This window comes from Apteryx mantelli, chromosome 10 (assembly GCF_036417845.1).
Source record: "Apteryx mantelli isolate bAptMan1 chromosome 10, bAptMan1.hap1, whole genome shotgun sequence".
NCBI classification, from domain to species: Eukaryota; Metazoa; Chordata; class Aves; order Apterygiformes; family Apterygidae; genus Apteryx; species Apteryx mantelli.
The window spans coordinates 4,048,663-4,073,421 of record NC_089987.1 but is presented as its reverse complement, the minus strand read 5'-3'; the positions used below and the strand labels follow the sequence as shown (position 1 = coordinate 4,073,421).

Below are 24,759 nucleotides of genomic sequence, written 5' to 3'. Positions count from 1 at the left end.
CGAGTAACGAGGCTTGCCACTTCTTCCTTCATTAGCTTTGAATGTATTTGCTTATTATCATTGTGCCAATAGAAAGCAGCGAAAACACTCATAGATAAGAGGCATTTCCAACAGGACAGGCACGAAGAAGTCCATAGACGGACTCTCGCTTGCCACTGCTGCAGTTTAAGCCTTCAGAAAGGGCCCATGAAAGAGCCTGCCATTACTACTAGAAATTAAACAAGGAAAAAAAAAAAAAAAGAGGAAGATAAACCAGTCAGTTCCATCCGCAGAGCTTTCTGCTCCATTCGAAGATCAAACAAGACAGTCTCTTAAAAAGAAAAAAAAAAGTAAATACAGCACAGCTTAACTGCTGCAGCACACAAACATAAAGAGACCATTGACCTGCTAAAAACACAAGGTGCTGGCATGAAGTTTATAACAATGTATTTGGAGCAATTTTCTGCATACGAACGATCTTTGAGTAAGTAGGATAAGCAGCGTACAAAAGGAAGTGTGATATCATACCCAGGAAAGGTAAAAAAAACAAAAGACAAAACCCCCCAAAAACCCCGCTATTCTTTGGATTTGTTTGCAGCAATAACAGCTTCCCGTCGCTCCATTCTTTAGTGCCTCCGTAGACCTTGTTTCCTCCTCGCGCTGTGTTGTTGGGTCAGTTGCTCTGTTTACGGTGCCAAAATTATAAGCATCTACCTGAAGTGCTGCTTTCTAGGCTGGATAAGTAGCTGTCTTCGTATCTGAAGCTACAGAATTAGGGGGGAAAAGTCAACATTTAGACAGAAACTGCGGTGTTTTGCACAAACGTCATGACTGTGCAAAGCCAGTTGTATTGGAGTTTTCAAGGAGGAGGTATCCCCTGCGTTCCCCCACGGGCCTTAGACAAGCAGGCACTAATAAGATAAGCAATTACACCAGAGGACGCAGAAGGTGAAAAGCCTAAGAGCAGCTAAATAGCTAGCACAGTTTAAAACCCTCAGCAAGGAAAATGGAGTAGCATCTTTGATTTGAAACAGTAGCAACTGTTACTCAATATACATGCAAATATAGATCAGAAGCCAAATGGTGCAAGACTGCTACCCTGAAGTTCTTATATTCAGATTATACGTGAATACACACATTTATGTGCAAAAAAGTGACATATACAGAGCAGAGGTTAATCAACTTTAAGACTTCAATTCATCACTTTATTTTTTTTTAACATTAAAAAATTACAACGTAACAAGGGTCTGAAAAGCCAAGTAAACTCGATTTCACACACGCACACACTTGCTAAGTCACAGGGTTCAATTGCTTTAAGTGATATTTTTGATTTTCATCAGGATATTTTATTAAACAATATACATATTAAGAGCCTCATGACAAAGCCAGATACATTTTCTCCCAATCTTTAAGATGTGCAACTGAATATGCAAAGATCCTTGCAGAACTTCCAACTTTTCCCTCATTTACATGAGACACACAGTTTTGCTCATTTGGCTGCAATTGCATCGGATGTGTCCACCTAGAAATTCTCCAGTATTACACACCATCTCCCCCAAGCAAAGTGAATGTATTTTATAATATCGCACAGTTTTGTTCGCAGGGTCGTATCTGATAAATGGATCCCTTAGTAAGTTCACCCACCCAATGGTATAAGACTTGATGAAGCTGGAATCAAGATGCCACAAACGGTTACAAAGAAATGGAGAAGCAGGTCATCAGAAAAAGTACAGCTTCTGTAGTAAGTAAACTTACTAATACAAGGTTCTTCAGCACGTTGAACTGCTTGAGGTGGGACAGATCATCAGCACTACTGGCAAAGCAAAAGCAAAGACTGGACAAGTTTAAGGCAAGTCCCAGAACAGGGAGCTGTTTACTTCCTAGGCACGGTTTCAAGCTATGCATCAAGGCTCCTTTTTTATCTTTTACATTGTTGGTAATTTATAGAACAAATTAGTAATAATACAAAAAATATTCTAAATGCAATGTTTAAATAATCCACTTCTGGCTGAATTTCATTACTTGCAGATTTACAAATATATCTTAGCACTACTGTTATTTGTCAGGCCCACATAAAGCAGTTCTGGATCTATTCTGCTCTCTTCTGTTTTTTGAAAGTAGTTTTGGTTGGAAAACAGCTAAATTAAAAATAATTCCCCTTCTGTTGCAGATTTTTTTCTTCTACGCTTAAGATTTGTTGTACTTGAGAGGGAGGCAAGCTCTGTCAGCACTAGAAGAAACCTCCCTCCTTCCTCTGATGTCTTTGCTCAAGGGATCACTGAGTTAACAGCTTTCCTTCTATGAAAAGTCTGCAAGGGGCAATGCAAGACCTTACAAAAACAACTGTTCTTTCAGTTAACTCCAATCTGCAGTACATTCGTTTTAATCCCACACACGAGAACAGAGTCACTGGTCCCACTTATTCTTGCACATACCATCCTCAGGCACCTAAGTGTAAGTTCCTTTAGCATCAATGCACTAAGAATTGGAGACTCATATCTGAGGGCAGAATTTGGCCCATAGTTGTCAGTTAAAAGTACTGTTCACTGAACATTCAGAACTTACCTAAATGCCATACGAGATTAGCACTGCCAAACACGAGACATGCTTTTGTGAGCCTGGGAAGACATTTGGCAGGGGTGTAACAGTGCCTCCGACGTGCTATGCTGCCATGTGCACAAGTCCCTTGAATCACTTGCATATGAGGAACGTGTGTCTGAAGTGGGACACAAGAGTACAGCTCTGTTTATTAGGACAAGTTGAAATAAAAATTAAAACTGAACAAATCGCTATTCCCTGAAAACTGGATTTAGAAGGCTGGGTCTCATTTGAGATCAACTTTCACTATAACGCTCTTCCCTATGATTGACAACTGCACCTAAGTACATAATTTTTTATAAAAACACACAGGTAAGTCCCCAAACATTTACCAAACAAAAAGGGTTTAACAAAAATGCATAATTAATCTCATAAAATAAATTACAGTAGCATGACAACATTTGGCTTCTTTAGAGTGACCACGTGCTTTTCCTTTGTCATCTTGTTGTTAAGACCATTGCAGATCCAGTTTGTGTCTCTGAAAGTTAATGAGATGTCTGTGACAAACGTATAAAACTGCTTGCTACAAGCAAATGTCCGGTATCAGTTTCACCTGGTCACAGATTATACGTAGACAGCCTTTCTGGCCCCAAATAAATATTATATAGTATTCTTGCAAGTTCCAGCATAATTAAACTCAAACAGAAAACTCAGGTCCTCCTTTCTTTGCTCTCAGTAAAAGTCGCCTGATTCGAAATCCTGCAAAAGGATTGATCCACAGGAGCGAAGGCTGGCCCCCGAAAACAGACTTCATTCCTTCCCAGCGTAGTCTCCTCTCCCACGTTGGCTTTTCACTCTTCAGTCTTTCAATCTCCTGCAAATAAAGACATGCAGTGACACACTGAAGTCTACAGTTTAGTAAAGTGTAACAGCAGTTATCAACAGTGATGGTTATTTGGCATTCTTTTAATTTATAGCTAGTGAGCAGATTAGTTTCTTCTTATTATTTATTTAGCAAGGGAGAAATAAGAGTGGCTGATTTAGCCCTGCAGGTACAGGGCAGAAGACTTAGAACATACAACGCATGCGAAACAGGTTGGTTCCCCCCACATACCCCAAATTAAAAAAAAAAAGAGGGACCAGAAAGGCTGATGCGAAAGCTAAGGGATCAGCATACAATATACCTATGCTAAAAGATGTTTACTCAGCTAACGAAACCAGGCAATAAGACTTCCAGGAAGATTCTTCTTTTGCAATTACTGAAGCTAGGCTTGCTTTCCCAAGTGCGTTATTCTGATGGTCATTTTCTGTACTGACTTCCCACTAATGAAGGCTGGATATTAACCAATCGTTTTGCAACTCGGTAACGCACAAAAGCTCTTCAATACAGAACACCATTAAACAGCATCAGATGAGAAAATTCTGAACAACCGCATGATTCAAACTCCTTATGTTTCCAGTCAATTATCCAGCACAAACACCCTTTCAAGGCTTAACACTGCAGACAGAGGCAGGCAAGAGAGCCAAATGTCCATACTACGTTTATATTCTAATAAAGTACAGCAAAGTAGAAGAACAGCGTGAAGGGCTGATACCAAGATAGCTAGTTTAAGCACACACCTGAGGGAAGCAGTCATTTCTTGTAACACACATTAAAAATGTGACGGTTTAGAATACAAGTCCAAAATAAAGTCAGAAATTGTGTAATCTGTGTAGCTGAAGACCTAGCTATAAATTATATGTCAGAAAAGCAGATAATGCAAGAGTATCTGTTAGAAAGCAAACCCACAAACATTTCTATTCTTACAATGGTAGAAAATAAAAATTATGATTTATTTCAGATTTTGGGTGTTCTCCAGAATAAGAGCCCCCCTCATGCAAATAAAACTACACCTAATCAAAATTTTCAAGTGAAATTGTTAAAGCATATGAAAATAGTGGCCCTTACCGTTTCATCATTGCATATTGAGTGGATTTGGGTGCCAAACATGACTGCAGTGAAAGTGAGAAACAGAAAACCCTCAAGGCACAAGAAGATCATCAGGATCACAGTTACAGGGGGGGAGAAGTCACTGCATTCTGTGAAAAGGATAAGTGTATTTATTAAAAAAAAAAAAAATCTGAAGAGCAAGTCCAGAGTAATACATCCTCTCTTCAACAAACACCAATAAAAGCTAAATAGTTTTGACACTTAAAACAGTATTTCACAGTTGCATCAAATTTTACTGTCTATCACTGTAGCAGCTTTATTTGCTGTCCAAGGAAATAAAGATTTAAAGAAAGTTACACTTCTGGCTTTCTATACAGCATGTGGTACCACATCACTGCACTCCTGCCTCAATATGTCAAGGCTAAAGCGAATAGGATATCAAATAAGTGTTTGCATATGAGACTTTTTAAAACAGTACTCAGAACTGCACATGTATAAAGATGACAGCAGCTTGAAGTTTCATGCAGGGCAAAGGTTGTAAAAACCATCACCACTGTCAGCTCTGACTTGCTAATTAATCCAGACTTTCCAACTTGCTTGCAACTTCTTTTTTTTCTTTCAGCATCACACAAAGCAGTAAGGTTATGACTTGCACTCAGTCACATTTCTGGAGATCCTCTGATCAACTAATTAACTCTGTTAATGAGTTAAGTAAAGAAGAAGTGGAATTGTATACAGCAAGTAGAATTTTTCCAGTTAAAAAAAGCTACTAGGTTACCACCCATTTAACAGAATACTCAGTGAAAGCGGTCACACGGATTCCCTTGTTGCTTTAGGTACTGGGAAGAAGGCACGATCAACCGTCTTCTCTCAAAGGCACAAGGTCAGAGTCAGCCCTAGTGCACTGGCATATTAGGGGATGCAAGTCAGAGCCCTCAACAAACAACTAGGGCAGTTTAGGAAATTTCTCTTCTACAGGAGCCCCACAGTTGGCTCCCGTAACGGAATCGGGTAGGAAACAAGCTTAAGTCTCAGCTGTTCACAGATCTGTGGTGTGACACACAACCCAGCTGGTAGCTTCAGCCAATAGGCTGCTGAGATGGTTGAGGCCTGGGTACCCGTTTTCTTCCTATTACAGAGGTGATAAATTTTCTCTGTATGGGAAGTGAGTGACAACGCCCTTGACAACCATGGCTCCTACAGGGAATGATAGGGAGAAGGACGGAAGACTTCGTAAATCTTTAAAAAAATCACAACCCACCTAAGCTAGCTGGACTTATTGGCAAACAGGTACAGAAAGATTTTCAGGACTTCACTTTAAAAAGAGGAAAGTCCAACATTTCTTACATGGGGTTAAAATAAGTGGAATGTCATGACTTCCCTTTAATATCTGCTTGATTATGCCAGTGAAAGTTAAGTATGTGCTTACCAGTCCACTGCCCTCGGACACAGGAGAAAAACTGAAACCCACACAGTATGAGCGCATGAGCTGAAATTAGGGCTATATACATCTGGAAATAAGAGAGAGTGCTTACTTTTGACTGTTGCCAGGTAGTAAACCAGACATTCCTTACAGCCAGCCTTCACCACTCTACAGAGAATGTACTTTCCTACTTCCATTTTTAATACAATGATGTAAAATCAAATTCTAATCAAGTTTGAATCTAAAAAAATGTGGGCAACTAAGAAAGTGTCAAGATTAGCTCCCTAAATCAACACTGCAATTTCACCAACTGTTACTATATTAAACACAGTAAAATTAGGTGATTTAAGATAAAAGCACTTTACAAAACACTGATTAAAATGAATATGGGTAGAAATATCTTCCTGCATGGAGAATATCTTGGGTAGAATGGGGGGAGGAAGGGAGAAAGCAGTTGTGCCCCATAAGCCATTACTCACTAATAAACGTGACCAAAATTGCTATAATCAAGGTAGATTCATACTGGGATCAAGCTGCTGTTGATTTGCACTTACCGTAAACAGAACAAAAAATCTCTGATTTTTCTCACCCACGCAATTATTCACCCATGGGCAGTGGTGATCCATCTTTCGAATACATCGCTTGCAAATACTAACGGAAAGAAAAAGAGAGACTTCTGTAGCAAAACAATACTGCACATGTTTTAATGTAGAAATGAGCGTACCCAGCAACCAAAAGCTAACGTGCAGAAATCAGCTACTTTCATGATGAACTGTACGATGGTGATTTTACTAACATTGTATTTGTATTTCTTTAAAGAAGCCCTTTACCAACTTATGCCTCAGCTTCTGCCTATTATAAATCGGACCATATAGATAAGATACTCTTCCCACAAGAAAATTAGTATTGACGTGTTCTTGGAAGAGGATCATTGCATATCTAAACACAGAATCAAGCACATCTAGTAACTTGTTTAAGGCACTTGTGGCACTGAATGAGCAAAACAGCAATCCTTTCTAGATGCCAGAATAGAAAAGTAAGAACTTCCCTTTTAGAGAAGGTTTTAAGGCACAGTACTTATTCACATTTACAGACTTTCAAGGTGCAAGTCTGGTTTACAAGTCAGAAAAAGCAGTCTTACCAAGAGAAGAATCTTCCCTCCTGAGGCGGTTTTAACTATCCATACAGCTCTAAACATTCTGAACACATGCAATCAAAATCTCAATCAAAGAATAACTTATAATGTCACACCTTGCTTCTCCCAAAATAAAACACCCCCCCCCAAAAGTCCAACTATAAGTAGCACACGTTCTTTGCCTGCTTCTTAATGAATGCTGTTAAACATTACTGTTCTTTGCTAGTTCTAAACTAAAGGCTTAGTTTCTGCGTAGATTTTAGTCAAGCTTATTGCCAGAAAGAAAAGGCAAATATTTCAGTAACTTTTTTTATATTTGCTAGGCCATGCAGCATCGGAGGGCTCACTTTTCTTATATTTGTGTCCATCTGCAGCCAAACAAGAACAGTTATTCAAGAGGAACAAGAACAGTTGCAACATGGGTTGAGTTGAATAGTTCAAATGATGCCCACGTTTGTTTTCCTAGTTTTGTACTCAAGGTAGCCACACACAGAGTGTTTCAAGATTTTCCTGCAGAATATTCGAAGAGTTAAGCATTTTCATTTCAGCAGATACGGAGTCAAATCAGCCTCACGTATTCAGGTACTATTATTCAAATTCCTTTGTTTTTAATGAATGCTTATTTATATGATTTCTATAAGTGCTGCAATGACAAGCCATGAAGCAAAACCAGATGATCGTCACTAGAGTCAAGAAAGGTGTGTGTGGGGGGGTGGGGGGTTGTTGGGAAATCAATACTTAAAAATCATTTTATGCCTAGGAGCAGCCATATGTGCATGTTGTAATTCAGCAAGAAGCAGAACATACTCCTGTACAGGTAATGTGAGGATCCCAAATCTCCCCTTGCTCCTCAGAAGCTCCCATTGTCCTGAGCTATCACAACCCAGCCTCTATATTCCCACTCCTTTTTATTTTGTGGACATTAAAGACGACTCATCTTCTGATGCAAATTACTTTTTAAATAGCACCAGTTATGTGTAAAAAACACAATACCATAACCAAACACTGCAACCATTCCCTAGTGCAGAAGAAACAAGTATGATTCAAGACAAGGTGTTCAGAAGGCTCTCCAAAAAGCACATTTTCCCTTCTCAGCTTGCTGGTAAGTTCAGCCTCTCAATGACTTTGAGCTTTGTGGGAAAGGTGGGCTAACTATAGTCACCATATCCATGCCTCTTAATGTAAAATAGTATTCATACCGTCACTCCAAAAAGGAAATTAAAGAAAGCATTGAGTGAAATCAGATTCAATCAAGCCAAGCATCGAAGGGTGTGAGGTGGGCAGGACACACTTTTCCTCATTCGTTTTCCTCTCGCAAGCCCACTCGGAGCTCTCTGAGCCATGAGATGCCTGGAACTCTGTCTTTTCCATTTCTAATCTAACACCACACTTCCACGAACGCTTCCAGCCAACGATCTGGCAACGATGCCGAAAAAGCGGTGCTGCCTTCTTCCTACCCCGGCCACTTGCGTTCTCTTCCCTGTCTTGTCCCCGCAGCACAGATGCTCGTGCGGGAACAGTCTGGGGAAATCAGGCCATTAGCTGGAGCCTGGGTCATTTCCCGGTGCAGCTGCACGAACGCTCCCACCTACACAAGAGGCAGGAGCAGGATGGCAGTGAGAGCGAGCAGCTGTGCGCAAAGCAAGGGCTTCTCCAACGCAGGGCTGCTGCTGCTGCTGAATGCACTCAGGGAGCTGCAGCTTCAGCTCCGAATGCCAAAGCCGATGTTCAGAAAGACATAGCTAATGGCCTGAGTACTACATTTCAAAGACAAAAAAAAACAAAACAAAACAAAAAAAATGAAAATACAATAGAGAAATTGGTCTGGAGGACAGAATTTTACAGACAGACTGATGTAAACATCTCAGTGACTTGATTCTTCACAACAGTTCCCACACACAAACACAGAAACTCCGGATCGGTTAGAAATAACGGCAGCTGCCCTCCTTCACTGAAAATGAAGTAACATTCACTTAAGATAAGTCTCTTCCCTATTTTGAAAATGTTAACTTCTCAGTAAAAAACAAATTTAATGCATTTCTCTGAAGCCAGATGGCTTCGCTGTAAATAAAGATTTCTTGTTGTTTTTCTTCCCCACCACTAATGTGTATTATGTAACTACTTTTCTTCCTCAAAAGAATTTCTTTTGCAGTGTTGCACAACAATTTTCATAACTGCATCATAAGAGCCTCTTCTGTTAATAATTTACTACTCAAAACATGCACTGTGGCTTTGAGAGCAACTATTTCACAACAGGAACCAACTTCAATTTTCATTTTCAAGTCTCTTCTATCAGCAAATTGCCACTTTGACTACTTGGGACTAGACCATCCTTTTAATGCTCTTGGAATGGGTTTGTAAGCCACTAAAAAGCTGGCAGCATAATCGAATAAACATTTTTTCTCTTTGGTACACTTCTGCAATGCTAAATCTATGGCAAAGAATCAGATTCTGGTAGCTGATTTCCAGCCCATTTCCTGTCAATGCAGGTAAATTCAACATTCAAAAAAAAATACAAAGAAACCATCCTTTGTTTTACTTAAGAAAGGCTAAGAGCAGCTAGTAGTAGCATATATGGTTAAGAGCAGCTAGTAGTAGCATATATGGTATGAGTAACGGTAACAAACAGAGGCAATTAAGCCAGATAGCTGCCTGCAGAGAAGAACATGCGAGCAGGCTGCAAAAGGCTACACACACACACTTTCAGACTCTGCCTTATCATTTAGGTACCTTGTGACACCAGTTATGTGCTGTCTAAGCATCAAAATGCATCTCTTTCACCCATGTGGAACATGTCAGTGCATTTTACCAAGGCCTAGAAAAGTATTTACCTACAAAGTTAGGTCCCTAAACCCTGGGATAGTGAAAACGAACCCTCTGAAAGCATTACGGATTTCCTTTGCTGCAGACACTACCCGTCTTGTTCTGCTTTAACAAGGAAAGTCTCGTGATCTCTTGCTATAAACAGCATAATTGAAGTCCCTATTTAGATGATTCCTCCTCCATGAAGAAACAGTAACTTTCGATGAACTCTGCCCTATCTGGGATCCCAGGCTGCTGGAACATCCGAGATAACCCAGCACCCGCTGGGGATGCTGTCCCAGATGCACCCAGGTAACTCTGGAGGGCCTGCCTGAAGCCTATGATGTTGTCAGCTCCACGTCGAAGAGACAAAACCCTGCCTACACAGAGCTGCGCAGCCGCACGGGCTCCAGCCCCTCCGGTACTCCAGCTTCTTCGCTCAGACGCAGAGCTCAACATAGGACGTCTTCGTTTCAGATGGGGGAAACACTTTGGAAAGATACCTGCAAAGTCTCTGTAGGAGCCAGCCTGAATCTGAGATGAGAAAATTAGCAAGATCCAACCCGCACTGAGCGGAGCTTCTGGGGTGTCCCTTCACCACATCCCACGAGCACAGCGCCAGGACATCTGAGGGGGCTGCGCAAAGCTGTCTTGGATCCCCAAGAGCGTAACAGCTTATATTCTGTCGCAGGAAAGCTGCGGTATTGCTCGACACCCGAGCGTGCCCTGCGAGCGGCACACCACGTTCACGCAGCCCTCTCTGAACCACCAAAGGCAGCCAGAACCACACTCGCTGCGCATAAAGCCAAGCCCGGCACCTGCATTCGTGCCACAGCTAATCTACGACCCAGATAAACTAGCTGAAGATAATTCTATACTTGCCTATTTATATACGGAACTTTTCCCTTCACACTCCAGATACAAAACCCACTCACATCTGAGATAAAAAAACAAGTTTTCAGACCCAAGGCAGAGTAATTGTAATGGAAATAGCTCCTCAGCCATAATTTTCACACAGATAAGTGACAACCACTGAGATATTTAATTTAGAAACCACAAATTTGCAGAATAGTTTTAGAGTCCTGACAAAACCTTCACTCTTCTTCTGATGGGCACCAACTCAGAGACTTTAAATTTAATATTGTCACACATTTCAATGCACATCACTCCTCAGACCTAGAAAGAGCCACCCGAATCATTAACATATTTATGTAAGTCTTAATTATACAGGCATATCTATCTTCAATTCTCACATAATAAACATGACAAATACCTCCACAGTACCTGAAAATTCAAAAGGCTGAGAATTAAAAAGAAAAGATAGATTCACTATCTTTTACATAACATGCTAAGTTCAAATTAACATCATTTTTTTCCTTACTAAAATGAATCGTCAATAAACAGAACACATTTAACTGATTACACATACAACTTTGGGAAAATAAGCTACCAATTCACATATCATATCAAATGAAGTATGATGAAGACAGGAAGAACACCAACTAAAGTGGTAATTTAAAATATATCTGCACTTTCTAAATTTAAGATTGCAGGAGTCATTTCTTACACTGGCTTCTATCAGAAAGTTCCTTGAGATTTTTCCAGTTGCCCTGTATTATCAGAAGTGTGGCACAATAATTAGAATGATGCACAGGAAAAATTATTCACAGATCAAAAAAGATTTACCACACCACAATAAGATTTCAAAAAACTCGACTCTCTTGCTTCTTTCCTCTGACCTACATTCATTTTGGGTCGTAGTTTATTACATATACAAACTATTCTGCAATACATGAACTTGAAAGTTTATTGGATACAGTAAGAAATTTGTGGAAAAAATTAACGCATAAATGCCGGGAACATTATTTTGAGGCTCAATATACATAATTGCTTTAAAGAAAACTATGACATACCTGCAATGGTGTGCACGTTCAGGTTTGATACTACAGCACTTTGGACATTTGTAGATCACTTCTCCTGGTTTCAGTTGCAAGTTATCCATGTATTCTTTAGTGGCATTTCCTTTGGGTACAGCCCCCTGAAATCATTTCAGTTAAAGGAGAGAAAGCTTTTTAAATGATATGCGAGTGTTTAAAAGCGCATTTTACAGATTTCATACCAGTCGTCTCAGTATAATTGCTGAAATAAGTTAACTTACTTAAAACTAGTCTGCCATAAGCCAGGACCACTTCCAGATGAATGAGTTACTTCTGGCTGATCTCAAATTGTTTCACTTGAGCAAGACTCATTTATGACCAAGTATTAACATAATTCTGATAGAACCTGCAGTTACCAGCATACATAAAACAAAGGAATACACATCTTTACATGCAGACAGAAGCACTATGGGTAGAATATTTGCTTAGAAGTTACTCTGAGCAAGCACTGCTAAGAGACACATGCTTTCTTTACAGTGGCATACATTAACTGTGAGGCTCTATTATTAGGTGAAACCATCCACAAAAGTTAATTCAGCAGAGCAAACTGCTTGAAAGATTTTTATTTCGAACTCTTCGAATCCAAGATTTAGCCCCCGCTACGTACACAACTTTTCTACAATCATGAGTCATCCGTTCTTCCTTTACACTTAAGTTTGTAGCTTGGACACTGTTGGCACAAACCGCCACTGCTTTCTCACCATCAGCTTCTTCATTCTACGCCCAACGTTCCCTTCTGCTACCGTGCAAGTTTGTGTAGCTACATGGTGAACAGTTGAAGGAACTGATCCAGAAGAAAAATAATCCAGCAGGAAAAATGAGGTTTTCAGCTGATTAGTTCTCTGAGCTGTTCACCACAGAGCTGCATAAACAGCTGTGCTGATATAAGGAGGAAGGCGATGAAAGGACAGGAATAAGCAGGATTGCTTCTTCCAGTAGCAATATTAAACTATAGCCTTGCAAGATCGGAATCTAACTTTGGATAATAAGAAGAAAATAATGGAAATTACCATTGTCACTCTGTTTATTTATATAGCTAAAGGCTTATCTGCAACAGGAAGCAATTGTGAAATAAATTGGGATGCGAAATGACAGTGCAAGGGCCTTTCTGTACTAACTCCTGCGGGAGCTGGCATTATTTCACACAGGAATATCTGTCTCCAGGTTGGCTTAAGTCACCCGCAACATTCTGTAATTATTTCTCAATGCACAAAAGCCAATGGCAACATCATCGCATTACGCAGACACCTAAAGGAATTTTCGGGACAGAATTAACTAACTAGCAGACATTTCACATTCAATTGCAAAACACCTCTTTACCTAAGCAGAACGTTTTTGTTGCCTATGGGCTGGAATAACATTTTTGGATTAGTGTTGCCTGAGACACAGCCCAAGTTCTGCCCCCCGACGAACTCTTGTGCACCAAAACAAAGCTCTCTGGCTAAGTGGTGCTTCAAACTTGAGCCAGCTGGCCTGTGAATGGGTACGGGCTGAAAGAGCGCTTCTTAAACACTCATGCTGTGCTGCTGGAGTGTGTTCTGCAGTATGAGTGCTCTCATTGAAGTCAGGAAACTGGTTCAGCGCAGGCATCACGAACTACCTCAAAGAGAGAGAACTCCTATAAGCACAAATTTATCCAGTTCCAGATAAATTTATGCTAATAAAGCAACTCATGAATTCACCTATTCGCCTGTCACTAAGGAATAGGTCCATGCCTTCAGGCCACGCCTTTACCATTTTGCTGATAAAAATATGCTTTATTTCCCTAATATGTTTCAAAATCTCACACTGTTGCCAATTCCTTCCAATGAAAAAAATCTATTTTTATATTTATGATAGTATGTTATAATTCATGTGTTTTCAGGCAGTTTATTCCTTCTCCCTTCGATCTTTGTAACACATAGTCTTGCCTTCCACTCAGGGAGCCAGGAGGAGGGGAGCAAAGAAAAAAGGTAGTGATTCATCTCAAATTCATGTTCTTCCATAAAGAACAACCTGGGTCTAGAAAGACACACTATTTTACCAGTACATATTTTTAAGCAATCTAGCCTTAAACTATTAACTTTCTTAGCTGTCACAGCCTGTAGAAGTCATAACGTTTCACCACTGGGTGTGGGCTTGGAAGTAAATGAAAGATCTAGCAAACCATTAATTACAGCACCCTGGTATTTATTTGGAACACTCCCCTAACTTTTAGATATACTGTTACTGTCTCAAAATCTGGAGAAAACTGACTCCCCCACCCCTCCAGACTTCTTCCCTAAAAAAGGGTAATAGATTTTTGTAGAAAATAAACAATTTCATCTCTTGGAGTCTTAAATTGAAGAGGCAAAGTCCAAAGAAATGAGTCCACTTAAGAACTCTCACATCTACACTGTTCCAACTGCATGCTAGTTCAGCTTAAATCTCAATTCCCACTGAGTCCATACACCTAAACGCAATAACTTATGATGTAGTACTTGTTAGTTGATATCACAGTATGTGAATGAGAGTTTCCAGCACATCTACCTCTAAAAATCCTTTCACATTCCATAAATGAAAGATATATTTCAAATGATACAACAGGATGAAACCACAATTTTTTATTAAGTTTTGAAAATATTACTAGGGAAAAAAGTAAGAAAATATAGGACAAAAATAACTAGCTTTAGTAGCTTCCTCAGAGCCTAGGTTAATATTCAACAAAAAATGTATTTCTCAGAAGCCTTCCTCTCTCTTATAATTCATTTTACACTGCCTGCTCCTCAAGTCAAAGCTCATTTACGGTTCATTAACAGAACAGGAGAAGCACAGATACAGTCCCTCCAGTTTGAGGGATGTGCAACTAACACAACGCGTCCTATCAGGAAGGGACAGACACCACGTCTTCAAATTTCTCTGCAGCTGAGTCACATGAGAGAACAGTGCAGTGTCAAGGAACGATTGCATACTTACTGGATCAGTTAGCATAGTTCTCAGATGAGATGACAAAGCTAGCACTGCCAAGCAGTTAAAGAGAACACCGTTGATCACAGAGTACCAAAAGTCTTTGGAAGGCAGCAACATGACAAAAGTCACTACGAAGTCTGCATAGACAACCAGAAGCCATGTCATTATAGCACAGACCATACCACAGCCATCTCGGATGAACCAAACCCTTTCTGCCATGTCGGCCTCTGACGAAGAGGAATCGTAGCTGTCATTTTCAGCAAGAAGCGGGTGGTGCTCAACATCACGGAATCTGTGCCCTGATGACTGCATGGTTTTCTGGACTTGCCCTGCAGAAATCAGATGTCGTTATTATGCATAAAGAAGCCTGAAATACAGCCGCTGTCATTTTTATAAGATGAAACATATCTTGTTAATCCATTTTGAACCTGGCTTTTTTGATCAAAAGCTGCTCTATGATTACATAAAGCTGAAATATTTCTGGAATCAAAGGATAATCATTTACAAAGTTTCACCAACAAATCTGTAAACTGTTTACTGAGCATTATGACACCATAACTTTGTTTTTGATCATGCAACTTCAATGTTTGACCAAGAGACTTGGGAGTGGTTTCATTTCCACCTTGCTGATGCCTGTAAACCATCCTTCTGTTTTTGTTAAAAATACAATCTCCTCCTTTTATCTCAAAAGGAAACAGCAAAACCTTCATTAAATTACAGCTTATGTCTCAGAAACTAGCAAACTACAGCACCAGGCTGTTGTCTTTTCATACTGCTCCAGGAACCCAGGGAAGAGCAAAAGAAAAACAGAATGGAAGAAAACCTGTTCCAGTCAATTGTTCACAACACGAAAACAGAGCACATTAGCAAACAGCTAAATTTGTTGACAAAAGTGCTTTTGTGTTGAAAAAAGCCTGTTACAAAAATATATTGGACAACTGACAAAATGGTCTCAGATCAGACCAAACTTAGGGGAAGCAAATGGCAGTGGCTAAATTAGCATGGCAATGGATTACACGAATCAAATTTTCAAAGAACACATTAATTAATTTAGCTTCATGAAAACCCTTTTAAGGCTTTGTTGTTGTTCCAATGTGGAACAAAACCAAGACTTGAAACCTTTATAGTTTTCATGAAAACAGAATTATTTTCCAGAGATCTCTAACAAGCAAAGATATGAAATGGCAGTATTGAAGTGCTATCAACAAGCAGGAGACAAATTATAATTTAAGCATTACGCACTAAGAATAGCCTGCTACCTTAGAAGTTACTGTGTTTGAAAAATCATATTGATTCATCCTATTAAAGGCCATGTCTGAGAGAAACTTGAAAGCATTGTATTGATTGGGGATAGTGAAACAGAAGTCTCATTTTTTTTCCTGCATTAAAGGTAGCCTCTACATGACTGGTAGGATTTACAACACTAAGTTACATGTCAAGATCTTGAGTATAGCATCACTTTGCTAGGCTAAAATGGTCAAAGTGACCATTACCAAGTAAAGAGACTCACATGGGAGGTAGCTTTCAGATGAAGTTATGTATTTTTAGATACTTTAAAAAGGAATCAATTCAGATAAATATATTCCAACTACTAAGTCTTTATGATACTGAAATCTTACTGCTAGAATCAAGCAGGAGTAATCCAAGAGACTAGAAATGGAAACAAGTGTATGCAGATTGCAGTGCAGAGGTCCCAGAGCAAACTTGAAAATAGCTGAGATACCCAGTAGGACACAGTTAAGCGTGGGCTACATTCTCTTGCTGCAAAGAGGAAAAATTAACTGAAACCTAGCTCTGGTCACTTACTCTAGTCATTAACGGAATGCAATGTTACAATTTCTAGTAGGTAGACTGGGTTTGCTTTCTATTCAAAATTTTTTTTTAATTTTTTAAACACAAAAGTCTCCTCTCTTATTAGAATACAGCTATTAAACCATGGATGAAGGCAGCTGCATACTAGAAAAATGCCTTAGAATAAGCTTCACCTTCCTCATACACTCTTCAAACTTAAGTTAATGTGGATAAGTAATGGCCCTCTCTTTTCAGCTACTTAAAGTTATTCAAATCTTTCCAAATGTTTACAGTTAACATTACAGGGTAATGCCAACTGCCTTCAAAAGCACTCTGGGACATCAAGCACTCCTTGTGGTCAAGACTTGTAAAAGAAAAGTCAAATTTCATGCAGACTACGTAATTAGCAGCTGGAACACGAAGATAGCTGAGTAAAAACAGGTATTATTTCATCAAAAATGGGCACACAAAACTTAGAAGGTCTTGTCTGACTCTTCCCCCCCTGCCCCACCACCTCGCCAAACCCCAAAAGGATGCATAATAAACTTTCAAATAAGCCTTAAAGCATACGAAAGCTGACAGTCAAGCCAATTTGTAACACACCCAAAATACCCACCAAAATGCTTTGAAGAGGCAAACCTTCTTTAAAGAGCTAAGTGGCACTACTGCAGAAAACAGCCAACTACAGTGCTTTCAGATGTCAGTATTTTGTTAAAACATTTTCCAGAGGCAAATTTTGTTTTATTTAACTGAAATTCAGGGTAAATTCAACTAAATTTCTAATGGCAAAAGCATTAGATTCTTCAACTTTTTGATATTATAGTTTTTTCAAACTTACACTTTTGTTTAAAAGGTCAATAAATAACTAATTCTGAAATATTTTTCCAAACAAAATTCCAATGTTTTTCCCCAAAGAGCTGTCTAAAATCACCTCCTCTTGCCCCTCCCCAAACTTCCTGCTGTTCAGATGTTTGGGAGTGTTTGAGAGGAACCAGTGAACCAAAAATCAAGCTCCCCATTTTAAAGCTTCATACAAATTTTGAATTCCATCCATCTAGGATGTAATATCTTAGCATAAGAAATATGCAATGATTTTTCAATCAAAGCAAGTTTTCAGCAGTTCAAGTCAACAAATTATCATAAATCAGAATATGCATCAAGATGCTGAAAAATCAACAGTTCTGCACAGATCATGACAAATGCGAACTTTTGATTAATTCTGCAAACAACTATTTTAGTGTGAAAATGAAATGGCATAAAGCTACTGTATTCATTTTGTTTAATTGTATTAAAACCAACAAAAAAGTAAAATAACAGAAAAACACATATACCTCACAAATGTTTTGTATGTTATTCTGACATCATGTCCTTCCTTTAGGCTATACTAGGATATGCAGAGTGTCATATCTGGTGTAATCTGAAAAGACATCATCAACAAATTGGTTAGTAACGCGTTATTGCTTCAGGGAATTAATGTTAAGCACAAATAATGTACTATGATAGGACTGCTTTGAAATATACTGCATGTACTTACAGCAAGTAAGCTTTTGACTGCAGAAAAAAACATTTTGGATTGTTCTTTATGATAGCTTGATCAATCTACAAAACTCTAAACAGTAGGATGTCAAATAACCCTGTATATCAGTCTTGTTCATGTTTTTTTTTTTAAAGATGAGTTAGATACGTGTATTTTAGCATTACAAACTAAAGTATCCAAAAAAGTGTTTCTTTTGCATGTTTGCTATTCCTGTATGATTAGAAGATACAGTATCAAAACAAACAAACAAACCAACCAACCCTTATTCCACTGTGTTCAGAGCTTAGAGCAAGGTGTTTGGTAAGAGCTTACTAGGTACGAACACACCTACTACTATTTTTATAATTGCAGGATAGGCTAGGAAAAATTAGAATAGTTTTCAATTTAATTAGATTGAGTTGTGGCTAATTTAAAATAACAAAGCTACTCTTTCCAGAATCTGTATATAAAAAAATGTTGCCCCAAATTATGCCTATGGAAATGTGCACTTAGAAGATTCTCCTTGCTAGAATTCCATCACATAGGCAAATAATAATTACAATATTACTTATGATACACAAATTAGTATAATGACTGAAACGCTGGCATAAGCTGTTCTAACCATATTTAATTTTACAACCTGAATATTTCATGAGCTTGAGTCCTAAATCACATTGTTTACTTTTCACAAGGATGCAATACCCAAACCCCACACACAGTGTGAAGTGAGAGATCATGATTTTAAGAGTCTAGGAGATTATCCTTTTTATAACAAAAGGACAGGAGGGGGAACATCCTCGAGGTGTGGACCTGAAGTCCTGACTCGAAAAGCGGGTGAGCACACGCACGCCGCACAGAAAGTACATTGCTGCTGCCGGCGCTGATTCCTGGCAAACGAGATCTGAGTGCCATTGCCACTGTCTCACCCAGTCCTGCCGGTGCCAATTATAACACGTGTCTTGCAATTAAGTCCCCAAGCGGCGACCAAAGAGGATTTTCTTGCTTTGCTTTATACAGTCCAGGATGAGATGATTAGCTTGTAGAAGGAATTTCAGATTTGTGTCTGGCTAGAAAAGTATCTCAGTGTATTTTCTCAGTTATTTTATATTACTTACGTAAGCTTCCTGACATGGCGACTTCATTCTTTTATTTGGAACGTTAGTTTAAATTCATATATTTTGATAGTAAAAGAAGGATTCTGCTATTCAACAGCTATAGCAAATACTAAGCCACCTCCTATTAACTGAAAGCTTCTGAAACTAGCTGTTTCAAAAATTATTTCAGAGGCAATATTATTTGATGGGGCTCTTCACTATATGTTTTCAAATTTTTACAGTTCAACCTTCTAATTATACTAAGTCAGGTTTCCCCTGAAAATGAGAAGGTTCCTGTCTTATTTAAAGAAATTTGTGTATTCTACTGCAAGCCTACAAGGCAATGCAAATGCTTATTATATACATGTATCTGAGTGAAGCTACTGACTGCTTTTTGTTTTGCTTTATAAAGAACCTTTTATACCTTTGTTAAACAAGTTTTCACAATATTGTGAACGCTACAATCATTAAGCTGTCATTGACATGGCATTTTGTGGAAGCTAAGCAGAAACTCATAAAAAGATCAGTTGAATATATCACATTAATTTGCAATGCTACCCACCCATTCTCTGAGTCAATGGTGACAAGAAATAGAAGACATGCTAACCCTCTGCAGGTGAAATATTAAAGTCAGAGTAATAATTTAAAATGATTAAGACAGAACCCATTGACAAAATGGTCAGGTTCATGATTTGTTCAGTTAATTCTCTAATCCTCAGTGCAATTGCATTCAATATTTCAGTGCGTCTCGTAGCATCAACAGTTTTTGGTTTACATGGAAGAGCAACAACAGTTTAGCTATTGTGATAACACTAATATATTCAACATATTCCATGCAAAATGTTATCTGTTTGCACTGATGATTAGCTTAAACCTAATTTCGACTCAGTTCCACTCTTAAGTGTTATTTGAAATTCTTGGGCTGAATATGTCTTAATTGTCTTGCATCTCATCGTTAACGAAATGCAGGCCCAAAGCGCAGAAAAATTATTGGACTAACAATGATATTCACAAATGACAATCAGGCTGCTTAGAAAGCATATGACAGTATAAAAACAACTACGGAAGAAGTTATTACAAACTCATGATCACCGGAAAGATTGTCTTGTAAAATGCCTATTTCTAATGCATTTAGAGTTTTCCACTGAGGCTAGAGAAGATTCACTGCATCGGCAGTTCTCCCTTCGCCGAGTTTAGTGCAATAAGGATACTGAAGGCTTTAGGAAGATGAGAGAGGAACTGCTTTGGGGTTAAGTACAGTCCTCTAGTCCTCTTCCCTGCTATTTTTTGAGGAAGAAAGGAAAAACATTGTTCTAGAAAAATCCAATTCTACTGTTTTGCAGACATAGAGATAAGGATAGATATACAGATAAGAATGGATATACAGATTAAAAATCCATTAGCTGTCAAAGCTTCTGTCTTTTTAGGTTGCTTAATTTCTTAAACTGTGAAAGGGACAGTTTTGAAGACTGTTCTTTTTCAGTTGCAATGCAGTAAACAAAATGCCTTTATTCCAGCCTTTCTGATTGAGTTGATAGGTCAAGAGTTGTAGGGACACTAACAGATGTTGCTTACATATGAAGGACTTAAATCCTACCTAAAAAGCACAGGATCAAACCAAGGTCACAGAACTGTAGTCTTACCAAAAGGTTGTAGGGTGAACAATTTCAGTAACAGCAAAATTTTAAAATCAAATGGGTAAACCTAGTACTGCATACGATTCTGTGGACAACGTGGACCATTCATTGCTGACAAAAAAATCTACCAGTTAACATCCAGACATAATCATGTCTAATTTAGATGACTAACTTTTCATTACAGATACATGCAATCCAAACCGCAAAGCCATTTAATAAATAAGCTGTGGCTGTTTTCAGCTTCTGCTTAGTGACATGTTTAGCAAACAGCCGCACTGCAAACATCAAATAAACTACTCCAATAACTACACAAACCAGTATCTGTACTGAAAATCCTTTAGCTCAGCTCCAGCAACAGCCTGGCTGTGGGCAAGGAAAGGCGCTAGAGCTCCAAGGTTGAACTTTCTCAGAAACCACTGCATATGCAAGAACTGCTCGAGTTGTGAGGATTCAGAAGAGCAAATGCAGCAACTACACTCCCACATCAGCCCCGACACACTCAGCTTTTGCTATCTGTAATTACAAAGATATAGATCTGATTTCCAGAACCCGGGACATAAGCAATATAGTGCACCAGTGTACACACCTCTGAAAAAGAGCAGGTTAAATAGCTTGCACTGGCAGCCTGGGATATCACCCCAAAGTGCCGTTACCAACTTATTCTCAAATCTGTCCCATGGCCTCAGTAACATATCCTCAATAATGATACTTTACAGTGTAAGCACATAAATCATGTGATGCTGTTTACAGGTAAACACCTACCTATGAATTCAAAGGACAATTTTCAGTGAGCAAATAGCTTTAACCTTGACCATATTAAGTATTTTGAAGATTCTCCTTATGCTAGTCTCTAATAAGAGCTTTCCAAAAGCAAGCACCAGGCCATAGGAAAACTCTAGAAATGTTTCTTTTCAACTCTGAAAAGAACATATGTTTCTCCTCTACAATCTCAAAAAAGGGAAGAATTGAAGAAGTACTTAAGTATGGATGTTTTACTAGGAAGCTGGTCATCTAATTACTTATGTCTTTATGTTGGTACTATCTTACAAACATCCCAAACCACTGCACTAAGAATTCTGGGCAAAACAAACAAGTTATGCCAAATGAAAGAAAAATTATGCATGTCTTCAGAACAAATATTTATAAAGTGTATTAATGAGCTTTGCTCATCAGCAATAAACTTGGTAGGTTTGCAATACAAGTTTAGTTTCAGAAAGTACCAAAATTCCAAATAGCATCCGAGATGCTCAATAAAGCTTTTTTTTTTATAACAATTTTTCCCCCTCACGGACGTGGAAGTCAAAGAGGATATATTTCATGGGACTTCAGTGCCCACCAACCATACACACAACCCACTATACATTATGTGATGGGCTCAGCTCATTGGGCTACAACAGCAAGGACAGAACGTTTCTGAATTAAAGAGCACCCTTTAACTGAGAGGAGGACACAGGCACAATCTATGTCAGTAATGGCTGGGTTTTATATCTTAGCCATTTTCAAACAGGGCCACAAACAAATTCAGATTAGACTCCAGAAAGCTAGGAACGCAAACATACGTCAGTTTTGTTAAGTGGAAAATGGAAGTTTTCCTCCCTCACCAATAACAATTGAATGCATCAAGTTCTAATTCAGAGTATGATTTTTCATTCTAATTTTTGTATTTATCAACTTATGCTACGCCCTCACACTCACTTGCAGATAGCTTGGTTATCACATTCACTGATTGCACTGCAACATCAGGCTGACAAACACATTTTTCTGCCAGTTATTACATCCACGCCCAGGAGTGATTCTTCCTTCCAGGTGCCAAAACATAACAATCAAATCCAGACTATCTTCACAAGCATGCCAAGTTCTTCAGCTTTCCATATTGATTAAGAAAGTGTTAAAGCCTTTGTTTTAATGGTTCCTCACAGCTGATACATGTAAAGTCTGACCGTTACCTTCCATTCCTCATTTTCAGATTTCTGACTGCTGCAGTACACTGCCAGTTTGCTTCCCTTAAAAGTTTTATGTCTCCATAAAAGGCATAAACAAAAAATTCATCAGCTATAGATGGTACAAAATATATCAAGTTAGAGCAAAAGCAAGAGAGTTCTTAGAGAGATGAGAAGTATTATCAGTTTCATTTAGCCACAAAGAGCTTTCAGCTATTAAACTCTACCTAAACGCTAAAATTTTGTATCAGTTTCATCTACTAATGAATCAGTACGGCACCCTACTTCATCTGAAAATTTTCAAAGTCAGAGAGCATCTATTTCAAACAATGTAATTTAAAGCTGTTACCGTGTACAGCCCCAGTGACTTCAACCTAATTATGTCTTCAAAGCAAACAGCTACATCAGTGTAATCCAGCACCTTGAAACCATTATACAATGGTATATGCAGCATGGAAAACAGCCAGCAGTCTCCCAATTTTTTTTTCCCCCCCTTATGGCACAAATCACACATCGTTCAGCACAAATGTCCCCTCTCACTTTTAAGAGCGTGAAGCGCTTCCATGTCCGCTCCCTGCAAAATGCTGCCTTTCCCTCCTGGAAAGGAGGCGAACTGGCACCAGGGGATTCAGCCAAACCGCCCAGAGCCAGGACAGGGCTGAGGGGCGCGGGGGGCCCGACGGCCGCTGCCCCCCGCTCCCAGCGGGGCTCGGCCGCCCTTGCACGGTGGCACCGGGGACGCTTGTTCCCATCACTGCGGACAGGTCATTTATTATTATTATTATTATTATTATTAAATAACGTGGAAGCCGGCAGGAGCGCAGCAGTCGCCCGGCCGGACCCCACCGCACGCCGCTGCTCGTCCCCACTCACCTTCCCCGCGCGGCGGCGGCGCTGCGGCCCCGCGGGGCCTGGCCGGGCCGGGCCGAGCCGGGCCTGTGCGGCGGCCGAGCCCCGCCGGCCCCTCGGGGACCCGCTGCCTCGGGGGGGGGGGGGCGCGACGGGGGGCGGCCCCGGCGGGTCGGGTCAGCTCAGCGGCGGCGGCGGCGCTGCTCCGCTCGGAGCGGGGTTAGCTCAGCCGTGCGGCGGGCCGGGAGCGGGGCCGAGCCCATGCCGCGGGGCCGCCGCTGCCGCTGCCGCCGCCGCCGCCGCCGCCGTGCCCTGCCTGGCCGCTCCGAGGGGCGCCGAATCCCGGAAGCGTTGCGGGAGACGGAAGCCGGGCGGCGCGCACTGCGCAGGCGCCACGCTCGGGCTGGGCTCGCCGCCGGGAGAGCTGCGCAGGCGCCCGCGAGCCGGGGGCAGGGGGCGGGCACCTCCCGCCTCCCGCCTCCCGCCGCGCGCATGCGCGCGCCCGCTGCCGCGCGTCCTTGGCGCCGGCTGCCCGGCCGCGGCGCGCATGCGCGCGGGAGTCCGCCGGCGGCGTGTGCAGCGCCGAGCACCGCAGCGCCGAGCACCGCAGCGCCGGGGCCCGGCGCGCCCTGCCCCCGCCGGCTGCCTCTTCAGGGCGTTCCCTGAGCCGCTTGGCTAGAGCCAGGCATCGTTTCCTCTCAGATTAAATAAAAAAACACCATGATTTGAGTCAAAACGTGATTTGAGCGGTTGTGGAGTTCGGACGTGGTGCTCGCTGAGGGGACAACGCGGAGGCAGGGCCCTGAGGCTGTTCGGGTGGGAGATGCGATGGCACCTGCGGCGGCACGAGCGGGAAGCGAGCTGTGCTGCTGCTGCTGCTCAGAGGAGGAGCAGCAACCCGCGGCCCGTCTCCAGCGCGTACGGGGCAGCCGGCTGCCTTCTCTGGCCTGCAACGCTGCTGCCAGCCCAGGCGCTCCGAAATATTCCCATGAGCACATTCCCCATCCCTGTGAAACCTCCCCTTGCAGCAGCCTTGCCGTGCAGCGCCATCCGGGCCCAGCGAGGCGCCGTGCGGGTGCAGCGCCCGCGCGTCCGCTGCGTTCGTCTTTCTGCGTCCTGCGCCCTGTTCCACAATGGCTTTTCTTCGTGGTCCCTCTTCCCTCCACGGCGTCCCGGGAGGGTGACTGGAGGCATCTAAGCGAGGAGCCCGCTCCCTTGCCATCTGCTGGCTTCGGTGTACGCGGGCTGCGGATCAGCGTT

At 40.9% G+C, this 24,759-nt stretch overlaps 1 protein-coding gene across 5 annotated transcripts; it reads right to left on the bottom strand.

Moving 5' to 3' along the window:
- Positions 1 to 1,157: 1,157 nt before the first annotated feature.
- On the bottom strand, positions 1,158 to 23,558 carry ZDHHC7 (zinc finger DHHC-type palmitoyltransferase 7). Of its 5 annotated transcripts, none has more exons than XM_067302405.1 (8): positions 23,524 to 23,558; positions 17,795 to 17,880; positions 14,679 to 15,001; positions 11,721 to 11,845; positions 6,425 to 6,521; positions 5,877 to 5,958; positions 4,466 to 4,596; positions 1,158 to 3,391 (listed from the first exon to the last, which is right to left on the bottom strand). In XM_067302405.1, the coding sequence occupies exons 3-8, from the start codon at positions 14,982 to 14,984 to the stop codon at positions 3,215 to 3,217; spliced, it is 918 nt and encodes a 305-aa protein (XP_067158506.1). In that variant the 5' UTR covers positions 14,985 to 15,001; positions 17,795 to 17,880; positions 23,524 to 23,558; the 3' UTR covers positions 1,158 to 3,214. The 5 variants fall into 5 exon arrangements, with proteins under 5 accessions (XP_067158506.1, XP_067158507.1, XP_067158509.1 ...); XM_067302406.1 differs by lacking the exon at positions 23,524 to 23,558 and adding an exon at positions 23,191 to 23,437; XM_067302408.1 differs by lacking the exon at positions 23,524 to 23,558 and adding an exon at positions 23,000 to 23,017.
- Positions 23,559 to 24,759: the final 1,201 nt, after the last annotated feature.